The sequence below is a fragment of the Sinocyclocheilus rhinocerous genome, unplaced genomic scaffold (assembly GCF_001515625.1).
Source record: "Sinocyclocheilus rhinocerous isolate Xijiao unplaced genomic scaffold, SAMN03320098_v1.1 scaffold1352, whole genome shotgun sequence".
NCBI lineage: Eukaryota > Metazoa > Chordata > Actinopteri > Cypriniformes > Cyprinidae > Sinocyclocheilus > Sinocyclocheilus rhinocerous.
Genome location: NW_015656168.1, coordinates 128,626 through 144,535, shown reverse-complemented (window position 1 = coordinate 144,535; position 15,910 = coordinate 128,626). Strand labels below are relative to the sequence as shown.

The 15,910-nt window shown below is 37.8% G+C and overlaps 1 protein-coding gene across 3 annotated transcripts in view; it reads right to left on the bottom strand.

Moving 5' to 3' along the window:
* Positions 1-1,244: 1,244 nt before the first annotated feature.
* Positions 1,245-15,910, bottom strand: part of rnf24 (ring finger protein 24) — a 33,195-nt gene continuing 18,529 nt past the window's right edge. For 2 of the 3 annotated variants that reach the window (XM_016527278.1, XM_016527277.1), the window contains 4 exons: positions 12,733-12,775; positions 12,086-12,127; positions 4,263-4,342; positions 1,245-2,183 (listed from right to left, as the gene is read on the bottom strand). In XM_016527278.1, the coding sequence (XP_016382764.1) occupies positions 2,042-2,183; positions 4,263-4,342; positions 12,086-12,127; positions 12,733-12,775 (307 nt within the window). In that variant the 3' untranslated portion in view covers positions 1,245-2,041. Of the gene's footprint in view, positions 2,184-4,262; positions 4,343-12,085; positions 12,128-12,330; positions 12,374-12,732; positions 12,776-15,910 lie in introns of all 3 variants that reach the window. The other variant, XM_016527276.1, reaches the window with a different exon arrangement.

The following is a 15,910-nucleotide window of genomic DNA, read 5'->3' as shown; positions in this document are numbered from 1 at the left end:
CTGGGTCACATCCTGGCCTTAATAAGACAAACTCTGCATTCACATTTGTTTTGGCCATCAGCTAAAAGTCGCTGCGAACCGTATCTATTGATACAGCCATTCTACTAATCGTCAATACATAAACACTCACACAAACAAACATATACACACTGGAGAGCTGCTATCCCTTTAATATACAGTAAAAACGTAACCCTCTCTAATGAAAATAAAACCAATGGTTTGCTCTGTGGCTCTAAAAAAGTTTAAAATCATAAAATATAAAACAAGATCTTGCTACTATCACAAGCAACTAGGTTTGACTTTTGTGTAAAGTGCTTGTTAAAAAAAAAACTTTAGTTAAAAAAGTAGTTTCTGTTTTTAATGTTATTTTTTTAGTTATTTTTTATTTGCCTCTCACTGGTGTCCTCAAAAAAGTGCTTTGGTGTGGAACAGTTACTTTAATCATGGCTTGGCCAAGTAAAGTCAATTATCCCACAGGAAAAAAAAAGCTAAACCCAAATAAGATAGATTGAGTAAATCATCTATTATTGTAATTTGAAAAACAAAAACAAATCCTTTGTAAAGCCACCAAGGCAGAACATGAACATATGCAGGTCACATGTCACCGTGGCTCCGGGCACAAATCCTGCGCTCTGTCCTTGGATATGAGCGTGTACCTGTACAGGAGGGAGTGTGAAGGTAGTGGTGGTCAGATTTTTAGGAGAAACGCTTTATGCCAAGCATATTTTCAGAAAGCTATGCAGCACAATATGAGAGCCAGTACGAACACACACAGACACACACACACACACACACACACACACACATTGGCTGTTTTGCATAGAGCCACAGCTTCATGTGAGATATGTAATAATTAAGAAAATATAATACATCTCAACAGTACCTGGGGGGCATAAAGCCCCAGATTTACGCAATAATTCATAAAAAGACAAAAAATACATTGGGACATTTTGTTCAGTTTAAATTTGGTTAAAACCCCTCACTTAATTTGCAACTATGTCCATTAGTTCTATAACACATCTGCAAAACTTTGCAGACGATGAACAAACTGGAAATAAAAAAAGACTCTCTGTGGATGGGAAAAATTAAGCCAGAAACTGACTAATACTTTAACTATGAAGACTTAGTGAAAACAGACAGGGTTTAGAGCAGTAAGTGTGGGCCGGCATAATAGGATTTGCATCTAAAAATTAAATGTATTATATATATATATATAAATATATATATATATATATATATGTGTGTGTGTGTGTGTGTGTGTGTATTTAACACAGCCCTCAGTTAAAAAGCATTTCAAATATAAAGACGTCCACAGATCAAATACTGCTGGGTCACATCCTGGCCTTAATAAGACAAACTCTGCATTCACATTTGTTTTGGCCATCAGCTAAAAGTCGCTGCGAACCGTATCTATTGATACAGCCATTCTACTGATCGTCAATACATAAACACTCACACAAACAAACATATACACACTGGAGAGCTGCTATCCCTTTAATATACAGTAAAAACGTAACCCTCTCTAATGAAAATAAAACCAATGGTTTGCTCTGTGGCTCTAAAAAAGTTTAAAATCATAAAATATAAAACAAGATCTTGCTACTATCACAAGCAACTAGGTTTGACTTTTGTGTAAAGTGCTTGTTAAAAAAAAAACTTTAGTTAAAAAAGTAGTTTCTGTTTTTAATGTTATTTTTTTAGTTATTTTTTATTTGCCTCTCACTGGTGTCCTCAAAAAAGTGCTTTGGTGTGGAACAGTTACTTTAATCATGGCTTGGCCAAGTAAAGTCAATTATCCCACAGGAAAAAAAAAGCTAAACCCAAATAAGATAGATTGAGTAAATCATCTATTATTGTAATTTGAAAAACAAAAACAAATCCTTTGTAAAGCCACCAAGGCAGAACATGAACATATGCAGGTCACATGTCACCGTGGCTCCGGGCACAAATCCTGCGCTCTGTCCTTGGATATGAGCGTGTACCTGTACAGGAGGGAGTGTGAAGGTAGTGGTGGTCAGATTTTTAGGAGAAACAGGAGGGGCTACACCAGGTTCTCCACTCCGGGCAGAGGCTGCTGCGTTGGGGGCACAGATTCGGACATGCTCTGCTGCTGCGCCAGCTGCAAGACGGGCATGTTGCACAGCGGGCAAACCTTCCTCACCTCCAACCATTTAATAAGGCACCTGAGACAGATACATAGAGGGTTTAGAAGATGAAAGGCCAACTTGATAATAGTCTGCCCCAAATTTCCCAGATCACAGTAGAGTATCCCACTACAAAGAGACTCTGCTAACCCAAACTACCAATAATGCTCCTGATAGCAAGTCTAAAGTGATCTCATGTGATGTCTCGGGGCTGGTTGTGTGTCTTCTCCTCGCAGGAAGCCCATGTGGAATGTGAGACTGAATCTCGGGTTAGTCTGAATGAGATGTTGCTATCTCTGCACTGATGAATTATTCACTGTAAGCACCGTTCTATTTTAGGCCGTGTTGGTCCCATCAGGAACACAAACAGATCTATGATACAGAAGTCCCTGTTTAACCGCTTGCACAGTTGGGATGAAGGAGCAATGAGGGTTCTTTTTAGGAATTTTATCATTTTAAAATTATTTATATTTATAGTTTTCATATTTTTATTTTCACAATTTAATCATACTGATTAAAAAAAACTCTTAAACTTCCCTGTATTTCAATAACAACCCATTATAATCACTATGCATCCAAACAACAACAACAATAATAGTATTAATAACAATAATGTTTTATCCATTTCATAATTTGTATAATTATTTTATCATTTCAATCATTATTTATATTTACAGATTTAATAATATTTTTATTTCACAATTTATTCATACTGATTAAGAAAAACCTCTGTATTTCAATAGCAGTCCATTATAATCAATATGCATCTAAACAACAATAGTAATAGTAATAATAATGTATCTATTTCTTCATTTTTATAATTATTTTATAATTCCAATCATTATTTATATTTACAGTTTTAATAATATTTTTATTTCACAATTGACTCATGCTAATTGAGAAAAACCTCTCTGTATTTCAATAACAGTCCATTATAATCAATATTCATCCAAACAACAACAATAATATTTTATCAATTTCATAATTTTTTATAATAATTTTATAATTTAAATAATTATTTATATGTACAGTTTTAATACAATTTTTTATTTCACAATTGATAATTGAGAAAAACCTCTCTGTATAAGCCCATTATAATCAATATGCATCCAAACAACAACAACAACAACAACAATAATAATAATAATTTATCCAATTAGTAATTTTAATGATTATTTTATAATTTTAATAATCATTTATATTCACAGTTTTAATATTTTTATTTCACTGACAGGTTTTCTGTCCTTTATTAATAGTTCAAATCTATTTTGTTTAAGTATCATTTTAAATCCTCTAAAGGATCATGTGATGAAAGTGACAGAGGAATTTTAGGGGGATTTTTCATGGGCATGTCCTGCAGCTCATATATCATAGAGCGTGACATGCAAATGATATGTATCGAGTGATTTAGTGTCACATTATATTATATTTTCATGTAGTTTATTTGGGGCCTAATTTTATAGCACACATTGTGGCCATACTGCATTGATTCTAAAATAACAAAAAAAAAATATATATATATATATGAATTCATGTAAAAATAAAAATGTATTCATTAAATAATTAAATACTATCATATTACCAGTTTACCATTTAATATTTGACTTCACTTCAGTGACCCATTTAAGCTATAAAGATTGGCTGGATTCAAATAGAAGCAAACTACAATGTTGAAATGTTGAAATGTTCCCCACCCCTCTGATAAGTGTCCAAGCATTGCTCTGACATTTACTTTGGCATTTACTCTGACATACAGCCCAGTGCAAATGTTAAAAAAAAAAAGTGGTGAAGAAGATGGGTGAGTCAGACACATTTCAACTAGATCAGTGGCAGAAGAACCCATGCTACACTGCAAATTTGCATTTAATTTAAGGTTTTAAATGTGCACTTTATGTAGTCTATGCCACTAGCAGAATCGGGATTTCTAAAAGAATCAGTTTTTTAAGCGGCCAGCACTACGTATCTGCCACTGTTCATCAAACAAGTGGTCCAACCTCAAACTCCAGTGTTATTTTTGGCCCAGCTGGGTCGCTCAAACAAACAAAAAAATTGTTTGGTGCTGCTAGCGGTGCAGAAATTTCCCTCTTTTTAGAAAACAACATATGCCAGGGTACTCACTTTCTGTGAAAGGCATGTTTACACGGGCAGATTCCCAATTCATCTTTCTGCTTGAATTCCTCCAAACACACCGCACAAATCTAGGGAGAGAAAACAATATATTCCAGTGAACACACAGATAAAATGTTTAAATATAAAATTTTTGCCTTCAAAGATGAAAATTGTTCCATTGAATACACTCAGCAAGTTATTACAAGAAATGGACGATATCACCTTCAAAGATCAGTGAGACTGGAAGATATGTTGTAGTGCAGTATTCATGAGAACTTTATGATAGACATAAGATCGATATGCCTGAGAACATTTCTTTTAAGGCTTTTATATCATATAGTCCATTTTTTGCCATGAAATGGACTATACTCGAGAAGTTTCTTTTGCAATCTAGCAGTGAGGTGTAGCAGTTGGGGGTGCAGATATGACATTTCGTTTCGACATTTCGTTAAAAAGTTAAAAAAAAACGTGGAAAATCAGTGGAAGTGCAGCATTTTCTGACTGCTGCCTAACATGTCTAGACCTAGTGCTGTAGGAGGCAAGTCAAACACTCTGATTAACGATCTGTCTCACATCAGAGAGTGGAATTCTGTGGACATTTGGACTTAATTAAATGCTGATGTAATCTGGAGGAAGGCAAAAGACTCCGGTACTGGCTATTCCACAGAAGGCTGAGGGCTAACAACAGCTAGCTCCTTTGATAAAGTAGCCAATAAAATTCAGAGGAATGTATATGAAAATGAAAAAAAGTCATCTGAGGAAAAGCCAAATAGCAAGACAGGATGTACCAGGGTAAAGATATTAAACCAGATGCAAACATTGCTAAAAAATTATGAATGTTATGTATTTCCAGAAAGAATAAAATGTTTTTTTTTCCCTTCCCCCAAAATTTCACAACATTGTACTATGGTTACAATCAGGTAACAATGTAGAACATTTTAAATGTAAATTGTACATTTTAAACAATTACTAAAGCGTAATAATAATACAACCTATATATATATATATATATATATTAGGCCTGGGCGATAAAACGGTATCGATATTTATCGACTGTACACCCTCTTCGATAACGATATAAAAAATTATCGATATAGTGCACAATATAGGCATGTGCTATGAGTGACGCAGACCGCACACACAGACACGAACACATGCTGAATTGAGTGCTGTGACTGCCTGTGATGAGGAGATTGTGAATTATAATACCTATCTGTAATAATAAAGTAATAAAGTTAAAACTGATATGTTCCATAGCTCATGTTATACAGGACACCTTCCAGAACTGTGTACAAAGTAAATATTTAATTAACCTTGCTGACAGCAAATAACGGGGCAGGGAAATGCACAATTGTGCCAATTGTAAGAGAACAACGTCTCGGTTACGTATGGTAACCCTCGTTCCCTGAAGTAGGGAACGGAGACGTCACGTCCCGTCGCCACGGTTGCTGTACCACCGCTGAGCGGCCGGGTCGCCGGCTCGGCTCCTCAGCGAAAACCTGGTATGCATTGCACCTGCTGCCTTATTATACTCACGCTGTGATCAGCGGCAGCTGGATGCAATAATTGCATGCCAATGTGCATTGGCTCGTTTAGTTTACACTCGAAGTAGATTGGTCTATCGAAGCGATATCCCAATTCGTCGGTCACGACGTGACTCGTAGTGACTGACTGAAAGGGAACGTCTCGGTTACGTATGGTAACCCTCGTTCCCTGAAGGAGGGAACGGAGACGTCACGTCCCGTCGCCACGGTTGCTGTACCACCGCTGAGCGGCCGGGTCGCCGGCTCGGCTCCTCAGCGAAAACCTGGTATGCATTGCACCTGCTGCCTTATTATACTCACGCTGTGATCAGCGGCAGCTGGATGCAATAATTGCATGCCAATGTGCATTGGCTCGTTTAGTTTACACTCGAAGTAGATTGGTCTATCGAAGCGATATCCCAATTCGTCGGTCACGACGTGACTCGTAGTGACTGACTGAAAGGGAACGTCTCGGTTACGTATGGTAACCCTCGTTCCCTGAAGGAGGGAACGGAGACGTCACGTCCCGTCGCCACGGTTGCTGTACCACCGCTGAGCGGCCGGGTCGCCGGCTCGGCTCCTCAGCGAAAACCTGGTATGCATTGCACCTGCTGCCTTATTATACTCACGCTGTGATCAGCGGCAGCTGGATGCAATAATTGCATGCCAATGTGCATTGGCTCGTTTAGTTTACACTCGAAGTAGATTGGTCTATCGAAGCGATATCCCAATTCGTCGGTCACGACGTGACTCGTAGTGACTGACTGAAAGGGAACGTCTCGGTTACGTATGGTAACCCTCGTTCCCTGAAGGAGGGAACGGAGACGTCACGTCCCGTCGCCACGGTTGCTGTACCACCGCTGAGCGGCCGGGTCGCCGGCTCGGCTCCTCAGCGAAAACCTGGTATGCATTGCACCTGCTGCCTTATTATACTCACGCTGTGATCAGCGGCAGCTGGATGCAATAATTGCATGCCAATGTGCATTGGCTCGTTTAGTTTACACTCGAAGTAGATTGGTCTATCGAAGCGATATCCCAATTCGTCGGTCACGACGTGACTCGTAGTGACTGACTGAAAGGGAACGTCTCGGTTACGTATGGTAACCCTCGTTCCCTGAAGGAGGGAACGGAGACGTCACGTCCCGTCGCCACGGTTGCTGTACCACCGCTGAGCGGCCGGGTCGCCGGCTCGGCTCCTCAGCGAAAACCTGGTATGCATTGCACCTGCTGCCTTATTATACTCACGCTGTGATCAGCGGCAGCTGGATGCAATAATTGCATGCCAATGTGCATTGGCTCGTTTAGTTTACACTCGAAGTAGATTGGTCTATCGAAGCGATATCCCAATTCGTCGGTCACGACGTGACTCGTAGTGACTGACTGAAAGGGAACGTCTCGGTTACGTATGGTAACCCTCGTTCCCTGAAGGAGGGAACGGAGACGTCACGTCCCGTCGCCACGGTTGCTGTACCACCGCTGAGCGGCCGGGTCGCCGGCTCGGCTCCTCAGCGAAAACCTGGTATGCATTGCACCTGCTGCCTTATTATACTCACGCTGTGATCAGCGGCAGCTGGATGCAATAATTGCATGCCAATGTGCATTGGCTCGTTTAGTTTACACTCGAAGTAGATTGGTCTATCGAAGCGATATCCCAATTCGTCGGTCACGACGTGACTCGTAGTGACTGACTGAAAGGGAACGTCTCGGTTACGTATGGTAACCCTCGTTCCCTGAAGGAGGGAACGGAGACGTCACGTCCCGTCGCCACGGTTGCTGTACCACCGCTGAGCGGCCGGGTCGCCGGCTCGGCTCCTCAGCGAAAACCTGGTATGCATTGCACCTGCTGCCTTATTATACTCACGCTGTGATCAGCGGCAGCTGGATGCAATAATTGCATGCCAATGTGCATTGGCTCGTTTAGTTTACACTCGAAGTAGATTGGTCTATCGAAGCGATATCCCAATTCGTCGGTCACGACGTGACTCGTAGTGACCGACTGAAAGGGAACAGTGGTTTCGGACAAATGTGCCTGGGCACATGTGTGTCTGTCACAACAGCTATTTACTGTTCTGTGTGTGCATCATAAAACAAGATATAGTTCAGTATACAGTCCAAGTGCTTTAGGTGTCATTGGCCCTGAGCAGGGGGTGGCTGGTGAATTATCGAGACACAATGCTTCTCTGTTTGAGACGAGCTAGACTGCAAGCACACGTCTCGCAAGAGATTGTCTGCTGAATATACACTGTTGGGTTTTGTGAGGAAAGAATGGCATTAACTGGCCAACAACGGAAAGAATGTTTCTTCATAACACTAAACATGTAGCTAAATCCTGCACAAAACTGACAGTGCCTTGCCTTCACTATTGTGTTTTATACTCCAAACAAGGCCAGTCTGGTTATAATATATCATCCAAGCGTGTCATTCTCATCATGGATATTAAAGTTAAATAAAAACAGAACTAAGACTAAAACAGAAAAAAAGTTACTTGAAATAAAATAATCATTAACCAAAATAAAATAAAATATAAAAAATAAGCTTATTTTATTTCAGCTAGTTGACAAGGCAAAATTTCACATTTCTGTTTATATTAAGTTGAAGTAAAATAACTAAAACTTAAAAATACTGACATATATTGTTTTTGTCAATTTATTAGTTTTATTATATATTATTATTATTTATTTATAATTTATTATATATATATTAGTGCTAACTTTTATTTTGGATGTGATTAATCGTTTGACAGCACTAATATATATATAACACTGATTCCCATCACAATAGAGAGACCTAAACAGTCTAGACAGTGATGGTATGCCACCGAGGATCATCATGCATTTCTTTTTTATTACCATCTTGGGCCTCTTTTCCTCCTGTCTGCTAGGCTTCTGAATTGAAAGGACCACCTCTGCAGTTCAAACGTGACTCCCCGGGGTCTTTCTTACCAAACGGAAATAAGTATTGCTCGGTCCATTTCACACTGCCGCTCTCATGTGTTTGATCTCTCACCTAGAGAGCTGCAGCTATGCACAAGTACAATAAAACACAAACCACAGTTTTATTTCCGACCGTTTCACTGCAGTGGAATTACGCACAATAAATCTTACTCACTGATGCTGTGATATTTATGTCCGTGCTGTTCTCACTGGTTGCCATCTGAGGATCCATATCTTGGCAACCGTCTGGCACATATGCTAGATTTCTGCACCAGTGTGTTTGCACATCAATCATCCGTGCACAAGCTCTACCGTATAAAGTGTCTGTGTATATAATCACCTTATAGGAAGGGTACTTAATGTTTCGAGAGCTGAGATTATATTCACTCGTCTGGCGCTGTATCTTATGCAAGCTCAAGGACGAGGTGATAGAGCAGTGTGAGGCTGTATAATTCTGCTTATGAAGTCAACTATAGCCAGATCACCTTTCACACTCATGAGGGGTTGAACTTAAAAGCCGAGGCTACATGCTGTGGTTGGACACTCCTTAATTCCTGGATCAAGTGGAGAACAATTCATAGCATTACTTCAGCCAAAAATGAAAATTCTGTCATCATTTGCTCACCTTCAAGAAGATATTTTGCAAGTCAGTGGTGGACAACATTGGATTTCTAAATCATTCAGATTTGGAACGAGGTTGAGAAAATGATGACAGAATGATATTTTTTGGTGAACTATATTTTATGGTAATATCATAGTTTATGATATTTCAGAACCATCTTTGTTTCTAGGGGGGAAATGAACTTTGCATGGCTGTGCTGAACGTTTGTAACCTCTAATTATGCTAGTGAAAATCTCTCATGCCTGTGGTATACAATCATAACATTGTTTTTCCCGCCTTTGGCTTGTGTGCACAGGATAGAGGGTCCAATCAGCTTGTAGCTCGGCCCCACCGCTTTATGTAAGACCTTCCTTCTTGTCTGAGCACGCATACAAGTGCAAACCAGACTTACCAGTACAGGCGAGGGGACTACTGACCCATTTATTTTCAGTTCAACGAATGCCTCTAGAAACCTGTTTGTGGGAATGCGTTGTCGAATAAGTATATGCTTTGGCTTGAAGAATCCCCAAACCACACTAGATATATATATATATATATATACTAAACTAGTAAACAAAAACTAATAGTGCCAAAGCGAAAACTAAACCAAATTGAAAGGACAAAATGAAAATAGTCATAAACATTAAATTCAATATTTAAAAATATAATTACCCTGACCTGTTAAACTTGTTGAGTCATTATAAACAATGCTCCTATATGCTGTAGTTTACATTAGAAATAAAGAAAATGACCACTTTTTTTCTGCACAATTTATGCTGTAATTTTGCAGTAAAATCTTTAGAATTTTATATGGTGGAATGGATTTAAATACAGTTAAAAATAGCTGAGGGTACTAAAACATTATTGGTCGCTTAAAGCATAATCAAATCAGCCTGGTTAACAGATAATGTTGCCTAACAAAAAGATGGGAGCACCTGCAAATGGTAAAAAAAAAAAAAAAAAAAAAAACTGGCAAAACCATTGCAAGTTGTTTGCAAAAACAAACAAAAAATTATTAAACAAAAATAACATTAAAAAAAACTGAAAAACTAAAACTAAAATAACATACTTGAACCTGCTTATCAAATGCATTTTATTTTTAAGATAATATATATATGAATACATTTGAATGTAATTTTGAATAATTTTAAATGTATAATAATAATTAATATTTTATATATTAGAAATCACATATATAGTTTTTATTTCGTTTTTTAGAAATAACAACTAACAACCGAGATAAATTGGCTTTTATGGTATTTTAAAATTATAATAATATAACATTTTATATACATAAAATGCAGTTCAAGGTTATTCAAAGGTCAGATTACAAAAAAAAAAATTTAAAAAAAAAAAAAAAAAAAAAAAAAGAGCCAGTATCAGGCTCATGGATGAAAGTGTTTCCTCAAAGCTATTTGTGAAAAAATCAATATCAAATATAAAACCTTGAGTCTGACAAATGAGTGTCATGACTGCTGGTGCAGAAAGTCCAACAAAACATGAAAAAATACCATAAAAACTGAGTTTACAAGTGCAGCTGACATTTGCTTGGCACTTCTGACCGTTTTCAGGTGCTATTTCAAAAGATATGACTAATATAAAATCACGGACAGTGCTGTTAATATTGATGACACCTCTAGCACTTCTAGTATTAGACTAGCTGCTGGGAGAACTTTGTGTTCCTTTCCAAGATTGTGTTGCAGTTGAACAAACTTGTATCATGCATACAACTTGCAACTGCTGTCGCATCAAGTACAAATGAAAAAAGTCAGATGCGACACATGAAGCCAAGTTTTCGAACAAAATATAGCCTAACTCAGTTCAGCACAACACAATGCTGTATTTTTTTTGTATTCATGCACATCCACATATACAGTAGCTGCCTGCTCTTTGTAGAGGAATATCTAAATTTAGCCATAATACTGAAAAGTACAATAACCTTAAAATGAAACTATTCCTCGACAATGAACTCTTACGAGATACAGGAAGGGAGTGAAGGGCTACGAGAAATTCCAGGACAATTTGAGGATTCAGCAAGAGCTCTGGTGTCCTCACACCTCAATATTGTCGCTAACATTTCATTAGCACTCACATATGAAGTTGGACACTGGCCTATTAACATGGTCATGTACAAACCATCTTGGTGAAGGTTAAACACGCAATAGACTCATGCTATTATTAAACATGGAGAGCGTACAGTACAAATCCTGTAAAAGGTCCTTATGTTCAGGGCAAAGGGTAGCTCAGGTTTAACAGTCTGTATTCTGTAACCACTGAAAGGTACAATGTAACTGATATTCATGACCAAGTGTAATGTCAGACAGTGATAAATAACAGCGCTTATCTAAACATTTTATTACAAAAATACACAAAATACCAGAATTTGAATCAATTAATCACTTCTTTTTGAATTGGTTCATTTACTATAAAAAAAGCTGTAATAAAGCAGTTCTTAAAAATAAATTTGTCGTTTCGTTTCCCAAATATACTCCAAAATGTTTTTTATAGAGTATATTACCTTATTACTTTTTTACATTGCTTTATTAATTTTTATTACTATATTACTTGTATATACCTCTTTTTACTTTCATTAATGATTTTTGCTGTAAGATGTCTTTTAATTTTCATGTGCTACATCACAGCACATTTTTAATACGAAAAAAAAAAAACACTTTCTGGCCAATATACATCATGTAATCATCTCAGAAAATGAGTAACAATCAATCAATCAATCAAAAAAAAATCCTGCAGAGTTGGATGAAAGGGAAAACTCACCTCATGCAAGTTTAATTCTTTGACCTTTTCCTTCTGAATAACCTGTAAACAAAAAATAACAATAAGTTATTAAATGCATTTACCGTAATCCTCAATTGCAATTTGGAAACTCAGTCTATAAACTAAACATTTGAAATTGCATGAGAAACAAACAGAGACACTCACACCCAAGTTGAATCAGAAAGTAAATAATGTACATTTATATAATTCAGTAGAGAGTTTGAATAGATAAGTCAGCGGCTCACCTGCTTGTATGCATAGAGCTCTTTGTGTGCCTGGTGCCGTAACCTAGACAAAAGAAATCTTTGTTTTAATTCAGAGAGTGACATAACATTTTCAAAAACCTGTGCTGGAGAGACATTGATATTACCAAATTATATAGAAACAAAACCAAGATCATCAAGTTGAACCATGATACTAAATTACAGCCCATTTTAAATGGCAATGGTTTTCACAGGGTTTCATGGGTGTGAAAAATTCATTGTATTTGCATCTGGACCTCAGTTTAAGTCTATAAACTAAACATTTGAAATTGCATGAGAAACAAACAGAGACGCTCCCATTCACACCCAAGTTGAATCATACAGTAAATAATGTACATTTATATAATACAGTAGAGAGTTTGAATAGATAAGTCAGCGGCTCACCTGCTTGTATGCATAGAGCTCTTTGTGTGCCTGGTGCCGTAACCTAGACAAAAGAAATCTTTGTTTTAATTCAGAGAGTGACATAACATTTTCAAAAACCTGTGCTGGAGAGACATTGATATTACCAAATTATATAGAAACAAAACCAAGATCATCAAGTTGAACCATGATACTAAATTACAGCCCATTTTAAATGGCAATGGTTTTCACAGGGTTTCATGGGTGTGAAAAATTCATTGTATTTGCATCTGGACCTCAGTTTATATATTCCAGCTGTATTTGGTCAACACTTGCCTGGATCTTATATTTCAGTCATAATTTGACAAATTGCAGCCTTCACTACCCATAAGGCATTACTCCAGTCATTCTGAACATACATAGTATACATTATATCCACCACATTTGAGCTTAAATCACACAATTCAACTTTTAAACACATTGAAATCCACTTCCTCTTGACATTGGCTGCATCCAGTTCTAGAGTCTCTCTAGAGTAGTTTGGGTCTTGTATTGTCTCATCAAGCTTGACCACACTTTAACAGCCTGTCTGAAGCAGACTGCCCAGGCACTACCTACTCACACCGCTGCAATGCTTTACGAAGTGTGACTGTCAGACTGGAGCCAGACCCTTTAAAAGAACTATACAGATACTCTTGGCATGAACTCAAGAAATGGAGGCAGCCAAGCAATGGACAGTCTACATTTAACACTATTTTGATCTTGAGCAAGTGTGTGTGTCACAGACAGAGAGAGGGAAAGTGAGAGAGGAACCCTGATGGAAAATAACTGGAATGCATCAGGCATGATGGAAGAGTCTCTAGTGTAAGAAAAGCTATTTAAAGAAAACCAGCAAACGCCTTACACACCATGTTTAGCCACTAATTTGTGAACACTGAACTGTTAATGTCTGCAGGGCTGTTAGAACATTAGTTTTAGTCCAATAGCTTTATCTTGGCCTTTTTTGAATGTTTGTTTGCTGAATCCCTTTTCATTTAGATATGACATAATACTTTCAACCAATATTACTTCCTGTACAAAGGAAATGAACACAACAAACACTGCAGTATCTTACAATCACCTCCTTAGCAAAAATTAACATAGCTGATTAAAGACAATACAGTATACATTCAGAAAAGACTTAGCAAGTGAAGAAAGAGCTGGACAGATATGAGAAAAATTGAGACATGTATTGTAAAATTTACCTCCATTACAAGTAAGCTTAACCTCTCGCAGCAGAGTGAGAGGGACCTGTAAAACAGGCAGCACAGTCTAGGAGAGAAACTGACATTCTTAAAGAGACCAGCAGGTAAAGGTGCAGATACTCCCTTTGGGGGAATTTAGGGGTGAGGATGAGGGATTTATGGGTATTTTAGAACTTTTTTTATGTTTAGAATCATTGGCATGCATAAACAATCAAAGACAAAAAAAGCCCTTGGCACTAATGTTGATGTCTAAAGGGCCATACAAATTAATTTGTTTTTGAATTTAAAAATGCACAACGCAGGGCAGTGGTATGAAAAAACTCAAGTTTTTTTTTTTTTTTTTAAACTGAACTTTTTTTTTTACCTTAAAGGGATAGTTCACCCAAAAATGAAAATTCTGTCATTAATTACTCGCCCTCATGTCGTTCCAAACCCGTAAGACCTTCATTCGTCTTCAGAATACAAAATAAGAGGACATTTTTTTGATGAAATCCAAGAGCTTTCTGACCCTGCATAGACAGCAATGTAACTATAATGTTCCCAGACCCAGAAACGTATAAGGACATCATTAAAATAGTCCATGTGTCATCAGTGGTTCAACCTTAATTTTACAAAGCTACAAGAATACTTTTTGTACACAAAGAAAACAAAAATAATGGCAACAATACTACAGTGAGAATAAAAGTTACGCCTTCTTTCTTTGCGTGAACATTTGGGCGGCGTTATGCAAATCTTCCCACATAGTGAGGTAGATATGTGGGGGCGTGTTAGAACGAGCCGTTTTAGGTAGGTGTGGCTGACTCTTAACTTTTATAAAGAATATATTGAGACTTTAGTCTTTGCAACTTTACAGATCTTTTTTATGCACCAAGAGCTTGTAACACTCCAAAGAGAAAGGAAAAATTGAAAATCGCATCATATGACCCCTTTAACAATTCTTCTTCTCCAAATCACGTCATCCGCCTTTAATGAGAGTACCACAACGCATACTTGTGCATTCCTCTGCATGTAAACAAGGCACAGCACATATTCTCGTAACTTCGTAAAATTACAGTTGAACCACTGATGTCATGAACTATATTACCGATGTCCTTACTATGTTTCTGGGTATGGGAACATTTCAGTTACATTGCTGCCTATGGAGGGTCAGAAAGCTCTCGGATTTCAACAAAAATATCTTAATTTGTGTTCCGAAGATGAACGAAGGTCTTACGGGTTTGGAACAACATGAGGGTGAGTACTTAATGACAGAATTTTCATTTTTGGGTGAACTATCCCTTTTAAGCGACGCATTTTTAGAATGCCATGTCATGCGCAAGACACTGCAAAAAGATGTGGGTGCAATAGTCAAACATGTCCGCCTACCGCATGTTTACAAAGGAAAACTATGGAAAATGCAAAAATGTTTTTTGTGTTAATAGAACCTGAAGTCGGTGGTGGCTGGGCGAAAGTAATCACTAACCATTCGTTCTTCAAAGCAAAAATACAGTAATAATGTGAAGGGAATGCAAAATAACAAGATATTCATAATCATGGCCAAAATCCTACAATGTATTTTGGTCTAGTTTCTGAGGTCAGCTAGGTCAGCTAAGTCTCTTGATTGCTCATGATATCTCACGCACTATTAGGGTAGTGTTATAGTTCATCACGTAGAAAAGCACCTTATGACCATTTCCCTGCATTGTTAAATAACCGGTATGTCACAGTGAGTGCTCAATCTCAAACGTGTGTGTGAATTTCGTTTTTCTTCCCATGAGGATGACCGCACCAGACAAACACTCCTGCACCCGCCTGTTTTCTTCTCCAAGTGTGTGTTCGCTATTCACGGGGACATTTCGCATTTGTGTGTCGGAGCTGGTGCATGGCTGCTACGTGCGGCTGCGTGTTTGCTCTGAATCACGACGTCCTTCACAGGTCCACTTGAGCTCACGACTCTTTCGTCTTTCACGTCGTGAATGTCTACAGAGTCGCACGAC